General features: G+C 42.5%; 4 protein-coding genes across 4 annotated transcripts; 1 reads left to right on the top strand and 3 right to left on the bottom strand.

Annotated features, from left to right (window-relative positions):
* The first annotated feature begins 297 nt into the window (after positions 1-297).
* Positions 298-5,190, top strand: atp5fa1 (ATP synthase F1 subunit alpha). Its single transcript, XM_004549741.2, has 11 exons — positions 298-437; positions 1,554-1,632; positions 1,811-1,980; positions 2,366-2,539; positions 2,865-3,031; positions 3,578-3,878; positions 3,973-4,197; positions 4,267-4,374; positions 4,469-4,613; positions 4,727-4,877; positions 4,964-5,190. The coding sequence occupies exons 1-11, from the start codon at positions 378-380 to the stop codon at positions 5,040-5,042; spliced, it is 1,659 nt and encodes a 552-aa protein (XP_004549798.1). The 5' UTR covers positions 298-377; the 3' UTR covers positions 5,043-5,190.
* A 552-nt stretch (positions 5,191-5,742) lies between these two features.
* hwa (huluwa) lies at positions 5,743-9,270 on the bottom strand. Its single transcript, XM_004549740.3, has 3 exons — positions 8,410-9,270; positions 7,595-7,790; positions 5,743-6,577 (listed from the first exon to the last, which is right to left on the bottom strand). Exons 1-3 carry the CDS (start codon positions 8,989-8,991, stop codon positions 6,411-6,413), a joined length of 945 nt encoding a protein of 314 aa, XP_004549797.1. The 5' UTR covers positions 8,992-9,270; the 3' UTR covers positions 5,743-6,410.
* Positions 9,271-9,487: 217 nt separating this feature from the next.
* zgc:122979 (dnaJ homolog subfamily B member 5) lies at positions 9,488-13,272 on the bottom strand. The gene is made up of 4 exons (XM_004549739.2): positions 13,056-13,272; positions 12,217-12,475; positions 11,339-11,871; positions 9,488-10,427 (listed from the first exon to the last, which is right to left on the bottom strand). Exons 1-4 carry the CDS (start codon positions 13,161-13,163, stop codon positions 10,194-10,196), a joined length of 1,134 nt encoding a protein of 377 aa, XP_004549796.1. The 5' UTR covers positions 13,164-13,272; the 3' UTR covers positions 9,488-10,193.
* Positions 13,273-19,802: 6,530 nt separating this feature from the next.
* Positions 19,803-21,214, bottom strand: LOC143419300 (urea transporter 1-like). Its single transcript, XM_076885503.1, has 5 exons — positions 21,206-21,214; positions 20,590-20,727; positions 20,263-20,382; positions 20,193-20,225; positions 19,803-20,099 (listed from the first exon to the last, which is right to left on the bottom strand). Exons 1-5 carry the CDS (start codon positions 21,212-21,214, stop codon positions 19,803-19,805), a joined length of 597 nt encoding a protein of 198 aa, XP_076741618.1.

Raw genomic sequence — 21,214 nt, 5'->3', positions numbered from 1 at the left:
TTGTTGCACTAATGTTGTCTCCCAACGAGAGATTGTAATATGTGCATAAATTTAATTAAAGTATGAAAAAAAAAAAAAGATCTGTGGAGGAGCCACAGGAGCCATCTTTTAAAAAACATAAAAATTAAACTGAAGTACAGTCAGTATCCAAATGATTTTATTTTACTGTGATCTATGCAGCTACCGACACACTTTTTAAAGGGAACCCGAAGAAATACAACAAAATAAAGTAAAAAAATTAAAAACTACAAAAAGTCTGGAGAGTGGTTTATTTTGAAGTACTTCCGGGTTGCGGTGACCTCTCTACAATTTGCTGCCGTGTCCGCCATCCTTCTCTCTCCTCTCCAGGAGCAGGACAGACCTCGTAGGACACCAACATGCTGTCAGTTCGCGTCGCAGCGGCTCTCGCCCGCAACCTGCCCCGCAGGGCTGGATTGGTAAGCACCTCTACTTCTATATGTGACGTTTTTGTTCACTTCTTTAAGGAAAAACAAGAATTTATTCGCACAAAACCATGGCGGCTGTTGTGCGCGCGCACGTCTTTGCATCGGAGGGCACTGGGCCCTTCACAGTGCCAGTCACTGTTGCTAACATGTTTGTAGTTGACAGACAGCAAAACCCAACTTGAGGAGTCGATAAATGAAAAAAAAAGCAAACGCTGGTCCACGTGTTGCACTGCTAGGCGAGTGTCAGTGGAAATGACAAAGCTGTAACTTGGTGTTGAAGGTCAGGTTTCGCCCCTTCGGTATGACAGCCTTAGTCATAATGTATTTATCAAGCAAGCTTTGTACAGTTCTTTCAGTACATAAAGCAACATTATGGTAGACATTTCACTGTTCTGGATGGATATTATAGACTCGATCTGTACCAGTCATCGGTTGAGATTGTCCTATGACTCTATGACCTGAAACCTTTTATATACAGTTTGTCATACTTAGAACCAGCCCAACCTTTTATAAAATTGTAATATAGCTGCTGTGATTAAATGACACGGTAATGCATGGTGCAGTAGTTCATGTGTATTCTGTATGTAGCTTTTTAAATTTTATTTCTGCTTGTCACCTCTGTGACTCAGGGGGCTATAGGTGATTTAAATCCAGTGGCAGTGACACCTAAAACAAGTCCAGTCTGTAATCTTTACTTTGGTCACTTATTTTTTTTTTGCTGTGTTTTCTGTATTTTCACAATAATTGGTGTTGAGTTGACGGTTGGTAGAAAGGTTCCCTAGCAGCTGGGGATTTTATTAAGTTTATCATCTACTTTTTTATAGACAAAACATTAGACATTTCAAAATTAACAGCACAACAAATCTCAAAAATTATCATACAATGTAATTAATAATGAAAGACGGGGGTTTCATTATTATTTTTTATAATGTTCATTTGGAACGATTTATTCCATGATTGACATCATGACCTCTTTAATTTTAGTTTGCCTAATAAGCTGCCAGTTTATATTTGGTTAGACTGTTTTTAAATAATTAATGATTGAAAACTGCTGTATTTCCAGCCTGGATAAAACTAATTCTTTCGCTCTTTCTTGATGTGATAAAGGTATCAAAGAATGTTGCTGCGGCTTGTGTAGGAGCCAAGAATCTACACACCTCTAGCCCATGGCTGCAGAAAAAAACAGGTCAGTGTTTTGGGAAGTCTGCTTCAGCCTAGAATCTAAGAAATGAATTATTTTGGAACATTTCTCCCCAGCAATGTTTGAGGAAGAACCACTATGTAAAGATCTCACAATATCTGTCTTAATTAGTTTCATAGAACTTTATTAACCCTGAAATGTAAACACTCATTATACATTACAGGCACTGCTGAGGTCTCATCAATTCTGGAGGAGAAAATCATGGGAGCTGATACCAGTGCTGATTTGGAGGAGACTGGTCGCGTACTGTCTATTGGTGATGGTATTGCCAGAGTGTACGGTCTTAGGAACGTGCAGGCTGAGGAGATGGTGGAGTTCTCCTCTGGTCTTAAGGTGACTATCTAAGTCTTACATAATGACCTTGTTTAAATACCACGAGTGAATAAAAATATTTAAACAGTTTCTAGATCATTTTAAGTCAAAGGTGTTTGGAGAATGATAGATTTTTACTTTAGCAGCAAAGAATATCTGTAAGCCACTGGGTAAGCATACTGCCTCAAGTTTAAATCCCAGGTTAATGTGTTGTTCCTTGAAATGATAACCTCTGATAATAAGTGGATCTGTTGGCAGAAAATTGAGTTAAAGATGTGGTTTTGATTAGTCTTTACCCACATACTGTCCTTTAAAATGGATTATTAAACACAGTGGTTGTTCAAGTACTTTGCATGGTAAATTCATGCAAACAAAGGTAATAATGGTTATTTGTTCTCCTACCCAGGGTATGTCTCTGAACTTGGAGCCTGACAACGTTGGTGTCGTAGTGTTTGGTAATGACAAGCTGATCAAAGAGGGCGACATCGTCAAAAGAACAGGCGCTATCGTTGATGTGCCTGTAGGCGAGGAGCTCCTGGGTCGCGTTGTGGACGCTCTTGGAAATGCCATCGATGGAAAGGTACCTGTCAGAAAACCAAGAGAGTCTTGTTTTCCAGATTCTAAATTAATTGCGTCATTGCTTATTCTAGCCGAACAGCACTTGAAACTTCAAATATTATAGTTTATGATCACATGGTTAAATGTAGAGTGTTAGGTATGTTTGATAAATGATTGAAACTGCTGTTTAATAATCTATTAGTAAACTGAGGAGTTGGTTCATTAACTTTCAACTAAAGTTCAATATGTGTAAAGAGATTTTTGTTCACCCAATTTTGCTTGGCCTTTGGCTTTGTGGAGTTGATTGATGGTACACTTGATGGTTTTATACATCATTTTCTCCACAGGGCCCTCTGGGCTCCAAGGTTCGCAGGCGTGTGGGACTGAAAGCTCCTGGTATCATCCCCCGTATCTCTGTGAGGGAGCCCATGCAGACCGGCATCAAAGCTGTGGACAGTTTGGTCCCCATAGGTCGTGGACAGCGTGAGCTCATCATTGGAGACAGACAGACTGGGTAAGAGGCTCAAAGTGAATAGCTGAATACGACAGAGTATTTGATGGGATTTCCAGTCCCTTTTAAGTGCTTCTACAGTAGTGGAAGTGACGCTTCCAAAGAAGGGGTCACAGATACCCTATTATTATAATAAGTTGTTGTTGTGTTTTTTAGCACTTGACCATTATTTTTTTCACAGACAAGTTTTATTTGTTACTTCATAAATGACATTGTAAACTCATTAGTTCATATTAAGCTAAGTTCTGCCAGCTTTGTTTCATGTTTCGTTGCAGATATGATGTCTCATGAAGCATCTGATTGTTTTTTGTCAGATGGGAAACCAAATGTGCAAAATAATTCCATATATCTACATGAGCTTACATCACTGTGAACAAGGTGTCATTTTTGTATGCTGGAAGCTAGGATTTCTATTGTGTTTATGAATAATGGATTAGAAATACACTCTTTATAATATAATACACTTTTTTTAGACTGTTAGATCTTCTAAAACTGTTCTAAGCACAAAAATGTGAACTGGTGGTTTGTGTATCCTCATTTGTCTTGCAGAAAAACTGCCATTGCCATTGACACAATCATCAACCAGAAGCGCTTCAACGATGGGACTGATGAGAAGAAGAAGCTCTATTGCATTTATGTTGCTATTGGCCAGAAGAGGTCCACAGTGGCTCAGCTGGTGAAGAGGCTCACTGATGCCGACGCCATGAAGTACACCATAGTGGTGTCAGCTACAGCTTCTGATGCTGCTCCACTGCAGTACTTGGCTCCCTACTCTGGCTGCTCCATGGGAGAGTACTTCAGAGACAATGGAAAGCACGCCCTGATCATCTATGACGATCTCTCCAAGCAGGTGAGTTTATTTGGTCTCATGCTACAGAGCGTTTTTTAACACAAGCGTAAAAAACTGTGTTTAAAGTCTGTGTCTGGTTCTTGCTTTCCTGCAGGCTGTCGCTTACCGTCAGATGTCCCTGCTGCTCCGTCGTCCCCCCGGGCGTGAGGCTTACCCAGGAGACGTTTTCTACCTGCATTCCCGTCTGCTGGAGAGAGCTGCTAAGATGAACGACAACTTCGGCGGTGGCTCCCTCACAGCCCTTCCTGTTATTGAGACACAGGCTGGTGATGTGTCAGCCTACATTCCAACTAATGTCATCTCCATCACAGATGGACAGGTCAGTGAGTTGCCTTCCCTCATTTTAATTTGGATCCTCAGCCACCATTAAATATGTTTTCTCCCGCAGATCTTCTTGGAGACTGAGCTGTTTTACAAGGGTATTCGTCCAGCTATCAATGTCGGTCTTTCTGTGTCACGTGTCGGATCTGCTGCCCAGACCAGGGCCATGAAACAGGTTGGTCTTTCAGTCTTGCCTAGTTTTAGTCTCTCAACTGATTTTTGTGCTGGGAGTCTTTCACATTAACTTCATTTTTCCTGTCCATCATCAGGTGGCTGGTACCATGAAGCTGGAGCTTGCCCAGTACCGTGAGGTGGCTGCCTTTGCTCAGTTTGGTTCTGATCTGGATGCTGCCACTCAGCAGCTGCTGAACCGTGGCGTCCGTCTGACTGAGCTGCTTAAGCAGGGACAGTACTGTGAGTATTTGCTGTTTGTATAGAAAATGATGCATCCATATTAAAAAAAAAAATAGAATTTATCCATTCTGCAGTTGTCTTACTTACTGTGCCCATGAACTTCCATCTTTCAGCTCCAATGGCTATTGAAGAACAGGTAGCAGTCATTTATGCTGGTGTGAGGGGACACTTGGACAAAATGGAGCCAAGCAAGATCACCAAGTTTGAGAAGGCGTTCCTGCAGCACATACTGAGCCAGCACCAGGACCTGCTGGCAAATATTAAGTGAGTTTAACATTTCTAAAGCAGTAGCAGATTCTTTATTTTTAATGCATTGGTTACAATACATCTCAATCTGTTCTTCATTGCAGGGCTGATGGCAAAATCTCTGAGGCATCCGATGCCAAGCTCAAACAAATTGTGTTGAATTTCCTCTCCAGCTTTGAGTAAAGTGGTGCTTTTTGGTCTGGTTGTTTTCATGTTTGCATAGTTCAGTGTCAGTTATACTTTCTATGAACTTAAAAAAAACAAACTCAAAGGGCACTTGATCTTTAAATGTATAGATTTCTCTGAACAGAGAATAAAGTATTCCACCTAACTCTGACTCAGTTTCCTTTTTTGTTTTTACAGTACTGCTGTTATGTGGAGCTTTTGTATTTTCCCAGTTGCCTATTCTTTAATCATTTACATGTAAGCATTGAGCTAAAGCATTTATTTAAAACTGTAGCAGAAAAAGAACTGCTGCAGTTGTATATCCCTCAAATTTCAAAAGACCAGCAATGCAAATAGTTCTCATTTGTATTCATATGATCATACACTCAAACTTTGTTTCAGTGCCAGGAAATGCATAATTCAGCTTTTTATCAGGTCAGACTCATTATTTGAGCTCAGTTCTTTAAAGTTTCCAAACACTGTTTAAGACAAACTTCCTAGAAACTGGAAGTAAATGGTTGATGAGGATGATCGTCTTGTCGTTGTAACCATATCTCAGCCTAGATCAGTTGTATTAGAGGATAAACATCTAGAGCTCATTGTAAAGTTTTCTAAAGGTTCATCGCATGTGCTGTAGTTGAAGCTTCTTTTAAGATCAAGGCTTGAAGACCTTAAACAGAAAGGAACTGTTTAAATTTTCTGTGACTGAGCAAGATGCATTAATACATACAGCCTGTATTCTGAAAACTGCAAGTTTACTTGAACCACATTGCAGCACTGTTTATGAATACCATTCAAGCCAGTGTCCTTTTATTCTGTGTTATTAATCTACTGCAAAGACTCGGCTGCCTTTTTATTTAGACATTTTTAAAAATAAGCACAATCCCATCACAAACCATATCACCAAGCGCGCCCTCTGCTGGTCAGGAGAGGCAACTGGAACATGCCGAAACAAAGTATGTAAACATGAAGTTTTTTTTTTATTATAAAGATTAACAATTTCATCAATAGGTACTTTATTATATTTTACTACAGATCAAAGTGAATCAAAGAATTTCAAATCAACTGTGAAACTGATTGTTATGAAAATGTTTGTGATACTTAGAACCAGCCCACTGGGCCAGTGCATGTGAAACTGAGATGAATTAACTAACATCAGTGAAGCGTGTTATCAGTGCACTGACAACATTTGATAGTAACTGAAGTCAAAGTGAAGAAGAACATAGTCTGAACAGGTTCTGTGGAAGAGTGAGTTTTACAACAACAAAAACTATGTCAGTTTGTTTAAAGTGTTAAATAGTGTTAATGAGACAAAGAAATTCTAAAAAAAACAAACTTAATGGAATAAATACATGATACACATTAATAAACATTAAAAGTACAAATTTACACCCAGTACTGTTTCATGTGGATTGCAGGTCTGCGATGTTTATGTTTGGGTATATTATTCTGTTTGACATAGCAGGGGTCATAATAATCCCACTCCAGAGCTGAAGCCAGCACTCCGTTGGACAGGCCGTCACTATCTGCAGACAGAATCCGCAGGGAGACCCCTGAAAGGAATTGCATTTCCACTTTAGATGTTTATTGGATCAAAGGTTGTACTTTGCTGCACAGTCTGTTTTCAGTGATTGCAAACTGGAGGATTCATATCACACAAACTTTGGATTTTTATGTGCATGAATTACACTCCGATATCTTTTCTTCGTCTGCGGTCAAATTCTATGTGGACATTCTTCGTAGTGAAAGGTCAACAAGAAGAAAACTTTCTAATCTTTCCAAGAATTTAGTGTAGATATTACTGTCCGTGATCACTAGTCTACAGATTTCTGCAATTATTCACACTTAGACACTTCATTAGGTATATCTAACTAGTTCTGGATAGGACTGCCTTAATTCTTCAAGGCATAGATTCAACATAGTGCTGGAAAGATTCCTCAGAGATTTTGATCATTATTGGCATAGTAGTGTCATACGGTTGCTGCAGATTTCATGCCTAAGGTGCTACTGATTTGGATTAAGTGCATGTAGATTTCAGGTGATTACAGTGAATTCATCGCCATGCTCACAAAACCAGTTTCAGATGATTTGAGCTTTGTGATATGGCACGTTATCCTGCTGGAAATAGTCAGTAGAAGATGGGCACACTTTGTTCATAAAGGGATGGACACGGTCAGCAACAACACTCAGACAGTCTGTGGCATTTAAAAGTTTGCCAGTATCCCTCACACCATTGTACCACCAGCCTGCAATGCTGATACAAATCATGGTTTATGCAGCACATTCTTACGCTACCATCTGAATGTCACAGCAGAAATCGACCAGGCAACATTTTTCTGCTCTTCCTTTGTCCGATTTTGGAGAATCTCTGAGAACTGTGGCCTCAGTTTTTGAATTTGATTCTGCAAATAAAATGTCATTTTATTCCTGACATTTTATTTTCAGTCAGGAATAAAATGTGTTTTCAAAATAAATGCAAGCCCCATTTCATGTATGGATCAACATCAGTTATTGAAGACATTTGTATACAGTGAAGTTGTTGTAGTGGTGATCATTGTGAGGGGAAGTACCTGCACTTGCTCCAAAATCACTATCCAGTCCAGGACCCGCTGCAGACGCGTTCAGACAGGACGCCTCTGAATGCAGGTTGGTGTACTCGCACTCCATGTCTATCTTGTCAACCCTGCACCCTGCAACACCTGGGTCCACACCTGGCAGCATCTCATAAGTACTGCTCCTCCGAATCAGACCCACAAATTCAGTCTCCTGCAGAAAACAAAGGGATACAAAAAGCTGCTCATAAGAACACGATCTACTGCACACACACACACACACACACACACACTTCAAGGATTAACATCTTCCAGTGATAAACTGCATCACATCACACTTCATTCAAGATAAAATTAGACTTATTTCTTCTATATGCCAAAATACTTGCAAATATATTTTGCAACATCTAAAATAACCCCAAAAGATCTTAAACGTGCAGGCAAACTATATAGCAGATAGATTACCACCAAACCAGTGCTGCCCAGGGCTTTGGACTCCACACAACCTTCAGAGATTCCTTGTGTAACAACTTTCTTTGGTATATTTTTATTTTACAGATAGTTTATTTGGTAACATCAGAGCATGCAACACAAAAGCAGTTACTAATGGGAGGGTTTTGCTGCTTCTAGTGAGGCCTTAAACTTCTCTTTGCATTTGTACTTAATTCAGCTACCACACACAGGAAACCTGTGCACACAATGAGCGGTAACAAGGGGGTTAACGGGCCCTAAATTGGGTTAATTAAGCCAGTTGCGCAGTTTGAAGTATTTGCGACTCAACGCTTAATACTTTGTCAAAAAAAAAAAAATTGGGGAAAGACCCAATTACTCACCATAGGAGTGTTTGGAGGAACAAGGTTCACTCTGGTTTCAGTCCCTGAATCGTGCGGTAAAACTTGTGCACTCCTGCGCCAGCCTGTTTTGCTGAGGCTGTAGGTCCGTGAGCTGGAGGCCAGGTTTAGTCTCGGGGTAAAACAAGCTTCTGGAGAGGTTGCCCGGATGGTGCTCGGCGCTCTCTGAGACCCTGAACCTGTAGCGCCATCTGGCCTCAGAAGCCGGATCCTGTGATCCAGACCGATCCTTTCCCTGGAAGAAGCTCTGGAAGAAGTAACGGGATGAGGGAGCACGGGCTCTGATAGCGATAAATACGCTCTCCGCCCGTCTTGGCGCAAAGGAAACGCCACATCGGACAGTCTGACTCTCTGAGGAGACCGCAAAAGCATCTCCTCCATGCGTTCTGGCCACAGACTGATTTTCTTCTTTGACAGGATCAGTAACTTGTAACCCAGCAAGAGGCAGTTCAGCAGAAGCAGAACGACCACGCAGGGAACGAGCAAGAGAACGACTAAGGTCAGACTCGTCACTGGGTTCCCTTCAGTCAGACTGGATGCTGTGGTTTCACTTACTTGCGACATTTCATTCCTAAACACATGGAGGCTGAATTTCGGAAAACTTCAGATTACAGGCCGTCTGTCTTTACACAGGTGGCTCGATCTCTTAAATCAATGTGGACTGTCTTTTTTTTGTTTGCCAGTATTTTCTATCTGATGCCATCCTGCATCTCAAATGTATGCAGCCTCCAAATATGAGTGTTGTCCTTAATCATTCTTGTCTCCATCACTGTAGGCATGCGCTCTCACTGCTATCAGAGCACTGGCTTTATTTGACAGGACTGTGCAGCGCTCAGTTGGCCGCCACATAAATTACAGACCAACAGGTGTGCCTTATTGTGTGCAGGATGATGTTAGGACTGGCCGCTAGATGGCAGAAGATGACTGCTATATCGCTGAGCAACTTCAAATCTGGTCTGAAGTGTGATTTAGTGGACTGCAAATGTCTGAGAGTTCACTTATGTAAGTTTAGGATTTGAAAATAATAAACTTTTATCCAATAGTGAGGCGGAAACAGAAGTCAAATTGTTCTTTTTCTTTATTTTTCATGCTTCCAAACATCTCTATATCAAGTAATAATAACAATAATAATAATACATCAGCAGGTGGCTCATCGCAGATTATATACAGACATTTCAAATCATTCAATAGAACATTTGACAGATGAATCTCTTTTAGAGACAGTGTTTCAGCATTTTGTACACAAAGTAGATCTTTGTAGACAAGTATGTTTGCTATTGTAATAAATCAATGCAAAAGATCAGTCATATGAACACCATATAACTATAATGATGACAGTAGTAGAAGTAATAATAATAAGAATACTAAAGTTGTGTTATTTCCCTTACATGTTTCTACCATTGAGGTTTAAGGAAGTCTATACAGACTTGAATAGCACACTGATATCCTGCGAAAGGTTTGCAAGTATAACAGTACAGATAACTCATTCAAGAGAAAGGCTATCGAGTCAATGGATGCCCTCAGATACCAAAGACCCCCATTAATCAGCTGTCAACTCACTGCTCGCACAGCACTGCTAAGTTGGTGTGCATCGTGCCGAGCGCCCGCAGAAAGTCATCTCCTCGCAAAAAGTTGCACGTGATCTACAACTTGCTTATGCGCCGCTTGCCGCTTCCAAACACAATAAGAGGTTGTGATTTGGTTGTGATAGCACCTCGGGCAAGGCTGTGTTTGTGAACTGGTAAGAACTGGTAAGAGTCACCCGGCTAGCACTGTGCCAGGCTGTGCTTGATGATCTCTCGGGACTGTGGTGGGATTCTGTCTGGGAAGGCCACCTGGAACTCAACCACCAAGTCGCCTCGCTGGGATGGGCTTTTGGGCAGGGGAAGGCCTTCGCCCCTCAGCCGGCGGACGGCACCGGGTTTGATGACATCGCTGCAAGGCAGAGGCATCATCCGGTTGTCAAGCGTTGGAACGTTTACTGTGCAGCCGCAGAGAGCCTGAAGACAAGAGAAGAAAGAGACAGTTAGCCCTGCAGACCCATGAAGCTCTTAACCTGTTTCACAATTCTTTTTTGAGTGGCCTAATTACGAGTGGAATCCAGTTTCTCTAAAAGTGTCAAGTTGCATAAGAGATAAATGTGGGGTGTCTGTCCTTCTGAAACAATTCTCTGTGTTATTTTCTGCGTTATGCAACAGACCGGTGTTACAGATGTTATAATCGCTGCTCCATTTACTGGCTCAGTGTGGGCGTTAAGTGTTTTAGTGACTGAAGTGAGCCATAGGAAGATGGAGGAGCTCTTTGAAATGTCATTCTCTGTGACTGCTACCCTGCTAATCTGTGTGTGGGCTGGTGGAAGCGAGAGCCAGAGACAGAGTGAGCCAAAAAAAAAAAAAAAGGCGCCTGCCTTATACAAGCAGAGAAGTCTGCAGCCAGCATAGTAGTTGTGAGGGAGGGTGAAGTGCAATTCGTGGGGGCAGTCAGTATTGGGAGCTAAATTTAGCTCCTGCTTGCTCGCTCTCTCTGCAGGGGCTGATGAGGTAAACGGAGGCGTTGGCAGGCTTACTGCTGTTTCTGTGTTTGTGGGGGTCTGTCAGCCCGCTGTAAGCTGAGGGGTTCAGATGCCCATAACAGAACACTCTGTTCTGTTCCTCAGACTGCAATCAAAGATATTGTCCTCCCTCCCTGCATTTGGCAGAGATTGGACCTTCAATCTTATGTATTACTGCTGTTTTTTTCAGGAATCGATTTTCTCTGGCATTTAAGAAAGAACGTTACTCAATGGTTATATAAAGGACAAGAAGTGGTGCATAGATCTTAGCCTTTATCTGAGTAGGTGTAAGTGGTTGTATCTGAGTATAGGCCACTCATATGTTTCATAATGTATCTGATGGTGATGCACCAAACTCACCTCTTTAAGGGTGATCTTGGCCGTGTAGACGAGGTTGGAGCCCTCTCTCTTGTACTGAGGATGCTCCTGGTCCCTGAGAATGAAGGTGATGTCTGCGGGGGCGCTGTTGGGGGTCTCGTCCCCCTCCCTGGGGAAGGTGATCTTGGTTCCCGATTTCCAGCCTTTCTTTACCACCACATTCAACACCTTCTCTTCTGTTCGCAAGGTGCGGCCGTCTGGGTTGAGGCGGCTGCGGGTAATCTTCACATGCTTGGTGCAGCCCTGCATCACCTCCTCCAGGGTCACCAGCAGGTCGTGCACCACCACTTCGCCCTGCAAGTGCCTCGGGCCTTTCCGCAGGCCACCGTCGGGACCTGCAGACCCGCTCACGTGGCTGAAGGTGAACCGTCTGAAGGGGTTGAAGAGGTCGTCGTCGCCCTCTTCGTTGCCAAAGAAGATGTCGAAGTGGTCAGAGCCATTGAAGAAGGAGGAGAAGGTGGAGTGGGGGTCGCCGTGGAAATTGCTGCGGAAAATGTTGCCTCCGTTTTTAAGGCCTGAAAAGGGGAAAGAAAACAGGTTCAAGTCAAATTGCTGCAGAACGTCTCCTAATTTAATGTTCCCTAAGTTCTCTTCATGCCACCTTTTCTAAAATGTTGTAGAGACCAAGAAAACTCTTCTGTTTCTCCCTCAATAGCTAATCAGCCTCACAGCTGTCACATTTCACATGTTGAGCTTGTTTTATAGGAGTGGGAGTCATCACACATCAATATTTAGCATTTGATGATGACATGAATAGTTAATCTAATCGCCCACGCTACACTAATCACTCAGATGGCAGTTACTAGTGAAGCTATTTAAAATGCTAGCAATCACAATTTCAGATCCTCGCCCTTCCTCACCTTCCTCTCCAAACTGGTCGTATATGCTTCTCTTTTTGGGGTCAGTCAGGATCTCATAGGCCTCTGCGATCTCTTTGAACCTGTCCTCCGCGTCAGCATCGCTGTTCTTGTCTGGGTGGAACTTGAGGGCCATTTTCCTGTAGGCTTTCTTGATTTCATCTTCATTGGATTCAGGGGAGACGCCCAGGACTTTGTAGAAGTCTTTGCCTGCGGGTTTGATGGGCAGACAGGGCACGTCCTGCTCTGACCTGGTGCTTTCCTGCGAAAACACACAAAAATGTCACATTAAAAACCTTTCTTCACCTTTTAAACATCAGCTTGCGCCAACCTTGTATCCCAAGTGTTGCCAAGCAGTGGCGAATAAGCATGCAAATTCAAACCTCTATCACCTAGAATGTTAAACAGAGTAGCTGATGCTCAAGATATCTTCCAAAAAACTGCTGCAGAATATCTATTAATATGCAGAAAATCCCCCCACCTCTAACAGAGTCTCAGTGGGAAAACACCCTTATCTCCGTGCTGCTGCATGTGCGGTCACATATCCATGAATTTCATAGGCTCATGCACAGCACAACGTGATGGGGGAAAGTCATATAAGAGGCAAAAGACTCTTCCCCACCTCAGCGACTGAGATACTCTGCAGCGATTGGCTGAAAGCGAGCCGGCAATTCTTACATATGAATGAATCCGGTACAACAGTAATGTGCCAGTTCAATACACACTGTTTAATTATACGGTGTCGTTCATACGAACTGTCAGCACCGTGCAGCTTTACACACTTCATACATGCTAAAGACAAACAGCCCCAGAAACTTCCCCGCGAAAAATGCGAAACTTACCGCTGAAGACGAGGAGCCGGAGCTGTCCCCCCTGTGCATAACTCGCACTTTGCACTTGACATTGCCATTTTTGTGCTTCACACCGAACTGGGTCCAGATGAGAACCATGATGGGAAACTTAGCTGTGGTGCTACGTGTGTCGCTGTCCTCGGGGCTGGTGCTGAAATCGCTCCGCTCGCTTGCTCCGCTCGCTTTCCGTGCTGTCTGAGCTCTCCTCGGCTCTCCGTTAAATACCAGAGCGGCGGCTCCCCCCTCCTTTCCCACTAGCCGCTCCATCCGCCCACGCGGTGTGACTGAGCTTTCCCCGGACCCGCCCATTTCCTCACGCGCGGCAGGGGATGCCGGTGTCCTCAGCGCTCTCGGTGAAGAGCTATTGGCGCTCGGGCGATGATCACGCGGATGTTGCAGCCTCCCTTTTCCATCTCGAGACTTGTTTCCGGAGTTCTTTAAGGCAGATTTGAGCAGTCACGACTCGGTACACCGAGTCCTCTTTTTTTCTCCTTCCACAGACAGAACAGGCACAGTTATGAAAAAGAACTCATAAGTGCTGTCTGCCCAGACAAACTCCAGACAGAACATACCCTGCTGGGTGATGGAGCCCCTGTCCTCGAGTGCCATTTTTGCATTTAAGCTCACGCCTTGTCGTTCTTTTTACAGATTAAAAACATGTTTTCAGTGGATGGGAGGAACAAAAATGACTAAATCGTCTTTATGTTGGTGGGTATGCAGAATCATTTAGGAATAGCCATTTCTGAAGTACATATTAATAATGCCATAATACCCATATTAGGCAAGATGCCCTCAGGTAAAAGGGCGTGTCCTTCACACCTAGTTTGATTCAGATCGATTCAAAATAATTATATGTATACATCATATTTATATATCATTGCTTTTAAATTCACATTATGAGCCATCACAGTGCACCTTATACTGTAAGGCAATGCTCATTCAGTTGCAGGGGGAATGTATTCCAGTTAAAATGTATTGTGACTATTTTGTTATGTAGATAATAGTACATGATTCTCTATCTACGACTGTCAAATCTAGATGAGGATAATAAGGATGTGGTCCCAGCTATTGAAAGGAAACGAATATGGCACCACCTCAAGGAGCGCCTTGTTATGAACAGTTTTCAGACACATGATGTCTGTCATAAATTCCACTTTTACTCTTTGGACTGTGTTGAGACTATCAGGCTTCCTCCCACTGTCCAAAGACATGCAGCTTGAGGGGGTAGGTTAACTGGTACTTCTACATTGGCCATAGCAGTGAATGTGAGTGCGAATGCTTGTTGTCTCTCGGTGTTAGCCCTGCAAGAAATTGATTACATGTCCATGGTGTACCCTGCCTTCCACCCTATGGCAGCTGGGATAGGGTTAGATAAGAGGAAGAGGAGGGATACATAGATGGGTATAGTGTGTGTATATGTAGGGATCAGTGATGCATCATCTGAACAACTGTAGTTGGTTGGAGATGATGGTTCACACAGAGTTTGGTATTTTAGTCTTTTATCCTTTTAAGAGAAATGTGAGGGCTTGTGAGATGAATAAGAAAATAAGAAGGAGTGACAAAACCATTGTTTAACATGACAGGGGTACTAACTAGACTGCTGCTTTACACGGTAGTTTTAATCAGACGTCTGTTATGTTATGTAATTCAAATCTTTCATCAGACAGTTAATAAAAACTGTTATAATACAGTCGGGCGGCAGGAAAAAGGTAGTATAAATTCTAAGTGTCTAAAACCTGACTTAGCTATCAAGCTAATGTAGTATAACAGCAGAGGACGGAATGCAAAATTATCATTTTTTGGGGCAGTATCACAGTGAGTTGGAGTTATTGAGTTGGATTGCACTCTGTCACATCCCAAACTCCTCATATTTTATATATTGACCATAATTCAAAAGAAAACCACATTTAGATGTTCACGTGACCAAGAGCCAAAGCTGATTTTCTGTACTGTAAAGAGCTGCTAATGGAGATTGATTAAAAGGTCAGAATAGTATCCAAATCCTTCTATAAGTAAGTCTTGTCAGCAGATAGCCATCTTCATAACACCACCAAGCACTTATCTAAGCAGTGATTGTGATTATCTAAGATAACTCAAATTAAAATAAGGTTTTGAAATCCTTTTCTCCCCCTTGGAATTTACTTTAACCATCATGTTTGCTGTTGCTGGATTTTCCCATTGATTTCAATTTGTCCTCCTTTCAATGCCATTCCCCCTCTTGTGATGTTTTTAGTAGCCTTTACTGAACGGATAAGATCGTACAGTAGGTGCAGTTGTGTATAATTCTGTCGTCAATAAATGCAAACCTATGCAAGTAAAGCACTGGGCAGCTAGCAGCAAACAGCTGTAGAAGAAAAAGACAGCTTAGTGTTATGTAACTGAACGTGTTAAAAAAGAAAAAACCCTTGTAAGTGTTCAAATATCTTGTGAAAATTTGAGATATTACCTGAACCTGGCTGGCTGTTGGTGTTACATAAATTTTCAACACATCGCTGTCACTTAAATGTGTTGCCACTTGCTTCAAATAAGCCAACAATCGTCTCTGAAAGCCTGCAGAGTCTAAAGGGCTGCTAGCCCGCGGCGCACACTCCATTCTGGTGAAATGTGTCGACAGGCTGGTTCTCAAGTACATCAAAGACTCCATCTCAAGCCAGCCTGGACCCTCACCAGTTTGCATTCACAGCCAAAAAAAGACTAAAGCAAAAAATCGTCAAAACTATAAAAACACAAAGCGTGCCATCTCCACAGCAGCCCCCCTCCACATCCCCCATTCAGTCTTCACACACAGTGAAAACAACACTTACACCCCCCGAGAAACCGTCCAACTTGGCAGTCTGGGCTCATGTTACACACTCGAGACAGTTTGGATTGACAGTCACGAATCCTCAGTTTTTGTCTTGCATCTTTACAGCATGTTATCTGAGTTAGTCTGAGTGAAGGATGTGGCTTTCTAATAAGCATGTAAATGGAACATAGCATAAGACGAGGATTTAGTAACTGCCAACAAACAGACAAACGGGTCATGTTCTCATATTTGAACTTATTCCTAGTGTCAGAGAATAGTAATAATAGTAGGCTGTGATGAATATGTGTTACATCGTGGCAAAACGTGGATACTAAACTAAACAATGGTGCTGGGATGATCCAGAATCAGAGGTAGCCAAATCTGCTGCTTTTGAAAAATGTCATTATGGCTGACACACTGGCATTTTCTCTGTGTATCTGTGCCACTGAGCACCTAGAAGTAAATTTTTGGTTGTAATGACTACATTAAGCATAAATCTGTGGTAGGAAGTGACTGCCCCTCTTCTACTGGTCCTGGATGAATGATTCACATGATGACATGTGCTGATTACTACACAAAGGCCACTCTTTTGATGAAATTCAGAAAGTCATCTGTTTTTAGTTTTTTTTTTTTTACTCCCATTGAAGAAAAAACAAATTAGCGTTTCTATTTTGGGATCGTACTACACATACTATGAGATTACGACACACACAGCAGACTGCACTCATGGATATGGAGTCGGTGTCACAGAGAGCGTACATACATGGCAGTGCTTCCTCCTCCGTGATGCTTCAGGCATCCAATGGAGGATGGAATTTCCTCAGGATTCTCCCTTCGTCTCACAGGAAGCAGCAGACAAATTTGGTTCGAACATGTTGAGCCAGGAGCGTCATGCAACAGATAGCAGCTCATCCATACTATTCACAGACTGAGCAGGAGAGAGTGAATCAGAACAGCCAGCATTCATAACTCCTGCCCACGGGAACAGTCAGTGTGTTTGGTCCTGTTTGTCGCACATTCACACTCTGTGTCTCTCTCACAGAGACACATTCAAAGGTGCCTGTCAGTCTCGGAGAAAATAATGCTAATTAAAGAACCAAGCAGCAGTAACACTGTTATTGTTAGGTGGTGAGAAGGCGGACAGCTTACACGGAGCCTGGTGTTCTTTGTGGTGTTGTTCGCGTGTTTTGTAGTAGCTGTACTGAGTGTTCACTCTCGTCTTCCTTTGTCCAGGCTGCTGTTTTTCTCCCCCCCCTGCAGTAGTACATACTGTACTACTTTTTATTGTTTGGAATCAAATACATGAAGTTAACTTTAAATTATATATAACATGTCTGAGTAGACTAAAGCAGTGGTTAAACTACCTATTTCATACTATCAATTACTATTACTTCATGAGCTTCCATAAGCTCACTGCAAACCTCATTAGGTACACCACTTTAATTCTTTGAGGCACAGATTCAACAATATGCCAGAAACACTCTTCAACATTATACCATCACACATTTTCTGCAGATTTGTCGATGATGCAAATGTTCCAAAATTCTCCAAACGTGCTCTGTTAGATTGAGATCTGGTGATGGTGGAGGCAATTTGAATATAGTGAACTCATTATGTTCAAGAATCCAGTTTATGACTAGGTGTGTTATTCTGTCAGAAGCATCCATCAGAAGATGTGTGTACTGTGCTGAGGTTATAAAGGGATGGACACGATCAGCAACAATACTCATGCAGGCTGTGAAGTTTGAAAAATTGTCATCTGATGCCCACAGTGAGTCAGGAAAATGTCCCTGTTATGCTCCCTCTTTCCAAGGAAGGATCAGTACTACAGCAAGGTCTGCAGGCCCAAACACAATAGTTTATTTTTTTCTATAGCGGTAGAAAATGTCAGGGTGAGCACATCCAGAAAAACCAACAAAACATTAGGTAAAGGGAACACAACTAACGTAACCTAAACAAGAGAAAATGTATTAAAAGAAAAAGACTTCCCACCCCTGCATCTACCAGGTGCATAAAAAGATCAAGCTGTTCTAGACACAGAACTCTCGGTCTATGTTATTAGAGCCCTGCCCACGTAAGAGTGATATTCTAGTTGTACATCTTGATGTATTTAACAGCTGTGGCTTACATACTGTTGCATCTTCTCCATGGAGTGCGAGATTTTTTTACCTTTAACTGTATTTTCTGCAGTTTTATTTTCAAAGTTGTACAGCTTTTCCTGTATATAAAGAATGCAAGCTTATTTAGAGAGAGGCTAATAATTATATAACGAGGCCGTGCAGATCAAGAAACTGCAACACTGCTCAATAAAACACCCTTAAAAGAGCAGGAAAAATGCAGCATATTTAACTGATACCATCAGTATTTGTACCAAACAAGTACAAGTGGATAATGTAACTACAGTTATGGAAGACTTTGGCCTACATTTCTGTACCAGACATGCTATTCTTATCTGACAGCATAGTAGACAGCTGGTAGAGAGAGATGTGGCCAAATACTTTTTATTTTCACTCATTTCTTTCTTTCTTTCTTTTTCACAGCACTCATACAGGCGACTGTTTGCTAATGCTTCAGCCCTGTCTCATTTTTGTGGGAGTATTGGGTGATGCCTGCAGGGGATGCAGAAAGGTGAATCATACTGCTGAGAGCACACGGGAGGAAGCGACGCCAACCTCATCTCACATCATGACACCGCCGCCCTGTCCTTCAAATGTCACCGGATGAATCGACATTGCTTGAAAAGGCCACCGAAAAAAATCTATTGTCTGAGGTCTGGTGTACTTACAGGCCGCTGGGGAAAGTTTCCTTATGTAACGTAATGCACCAAGAGTTTAAGCAGAGATCTTTTTGAGTATTGTGTTCAAATGAGGGCAGAATTAGGGAATGCATATCAGATATTAAGTTTAAAAAAAGACAGTCATAACAAGCCATATTTTATCACCAGGCAAAGTAATGAGACATTCTCATTTGCGACTCTGTCGCCTTCTCCCGTCTCGCACCTACCCCCCGACTGCAGCTCCCACACATGTCTGGGTGTGTGACTGGCTCGTATGTGTCGTTCTGGCTAGACTATAGCCATCCGCCTTCAAGTGCAGCAGATAGAGACAGACAGATGGCAATAAGGACACAGAAAGATACAGGCAGAAATGCACACAAAGATACAGACCGTGACCCAGATAGAAAAATCATTTTGGTGGAGGACAGAAAGCTAGATGAGGACAGATGATGTCTGAACAGAGATGAGCAAAAAGAGAGAAAAGGGCAGAAAGGGAAGAAGTAAGAAAGCGGGTTATAAAATTTATCAGAGAGATGGGGAGGAAATGATAAGAGAAAACATTAAGACAGATTGCGGAGTACAGAAGGCGGAGATGGATTATGTCTGGCAGTGAGGGAGGTGTTTTTATTTTTGTTTCTCTGCTGGGGGGGGGGGGTTATGAAATCTCCCCTGCAGCTCATTTTTTGCACAGCTGAAAACACTTCTGCATTTTCCCTACATATCCTCTACCAACAGCCACTACTGTGCTGTCGAGGAAAGACTGCCCAGCCCCCCCTAATTTTTTTGCTCTGCAGTCATAACTAATCAGCACGACAAATGTTGTGGTTTGCAAAGTGAAGCTTAATAAAATATGCTACAGCTAAAACACACACACACACACACACACACACACACACACACACACACACACACACACACACACACACACACACACACACACACACACACACACACAGATGTGCTCAGCCTGTTCTCTCAGTATGATTAGATTTACATCCACTGTTGTTACACCCTTTTATTGGAATGTACTGCCCTCTTCAGGGCAGAATAAATACTGAAGAAGAAAATATTTGCTGTTTAGAAATTCATCATTTGTCACCATGCACAATGCCAAATTATATAACAAATTTAGTTATGTAAAGGGGGGGCGGCGGTGGGGGGGGCGCCAGCCATTCCATCACCGTTCCATTCCTACAATATAAATGCTCACAAAGGTAAATGTTAAGGACAAATTCTTCTTCTCTGCAGCCAGATAGACACTTGGTCCTTCCCTCTCCTTCAGCGGGGCCTCCTCTTGGCCGCTCTTCTGCTGACTGTGCTGAGCTTTCTTTAATTGTCTCTGGTAGCAGAGATTTACCTCGGGGTAGGAGACCACAGACAGAGGCAGTCTGCAGATTGCTGGAATCTCAGAGGAAATGAGGAGAGAGATGAGAGTCGACAGGCAGAAAGGCCACGTGCAGGCCGGTAATGCAAGCTGAAAGGGGATGCCATAGGAGAGGAGAGCGTGACACATGATGAGCACGTGGAAATGATGTTTGCAGACTTGGGAGGAAAGTTTCTGAGCTACTGCAGACATCAGATTTGAGGTTGCTGCAATCATCTGTGTGTATGTGTGCAGAAAAGTTTATGAGTTTCACCAAACAGCAGAACCAGAGGAAGACACCCCCAATGGCACTGGAGGATAGTGCACTATTACATCCCCACAGCCTTGTGTAAATATCCCTTTGAGGAGCAGGCCAGAGCAAGCCATCCACCACACATCAGTGAAAAACACTTTAATCCCCCCATTTGTGTGAAGTATTACACAAATAACAAGCAACTGCATGAATCTGAAAACTGAACGTGTGCATTATTTAAGAAAACATTCCACTGTGCCATTTAAAGAAGCCAGAGGTCATTCTTGAGGCTCAGACATTATGCATATTTCTATGCAAATTGTTTTGAGACTTTCAGCAGCAAACATGCCAGCAGCAGAGCCCAAACGTGGCATGAAAACAAATAGCTGGTAAGCAGAGCAGCAGGGACAGAAGGATGAGACCTCCTGTCCAAGGACTGTCACAGCCGTACACCTGGCCAGCACCAACTGGCACTGACAAGAATAGCTGCAAAATGACAGCCTCCGTTTATTTACATTTTAAACAGTTAGCACTGTTTTTTTTAATGGCGCTGATAGAAAAATGTAAAAAAAAAACCACAAAAAAAACACCATTTAGATATTCATAGCTAGTGGACCAGAAACATGAGGTTTTTTGCATATCTTATGCACTCTGTAAGATTATCTGTGTGAGTAGCTCATGTAGCTGCAATGTGCAGCCACATCCACAAAATTAGATGGAAGGATCTCATTTGTTAGCAACTGAGGGCAAAGCACTGACAACTACTGGGCAGGAAATGAATTAAGAGGAAACTTGGAATCGCTACAGGGTGACATTATATTTGTTATTATTTATGGGGCAAATGTCCAATCAAAGAGAGCCAGATGAGCAGATTCCCTGCTGGATATTGCGCTTTCACAGCTTTTGAAAAGAACAAACAGAAAGGCAACAGCGTGGTAGTTCTATGCAAAAGTCAGGCGCTCACCAAACACAT

Source organism: Maylandia zebra, linkage group LG7 (genome assembly GCF_041146795.1).
Source record: "Maylandia zebra isolate NMK-2024a linkage group LG7, Mzebra_GT3a, whole genome shotgun sequence".
Classification (NCBI taxonomy): domain Eukaryota; kingdom Metazoa; phylum Chordata; class Actinopteri; order Cichliformes; family Cichlidae; genus Maylandia; species Maylandia zebra.
Note: the sequence above shows the minus strand (reverse complement) of the source record. Positions and strands in the feature narration are given on the sequence as shown.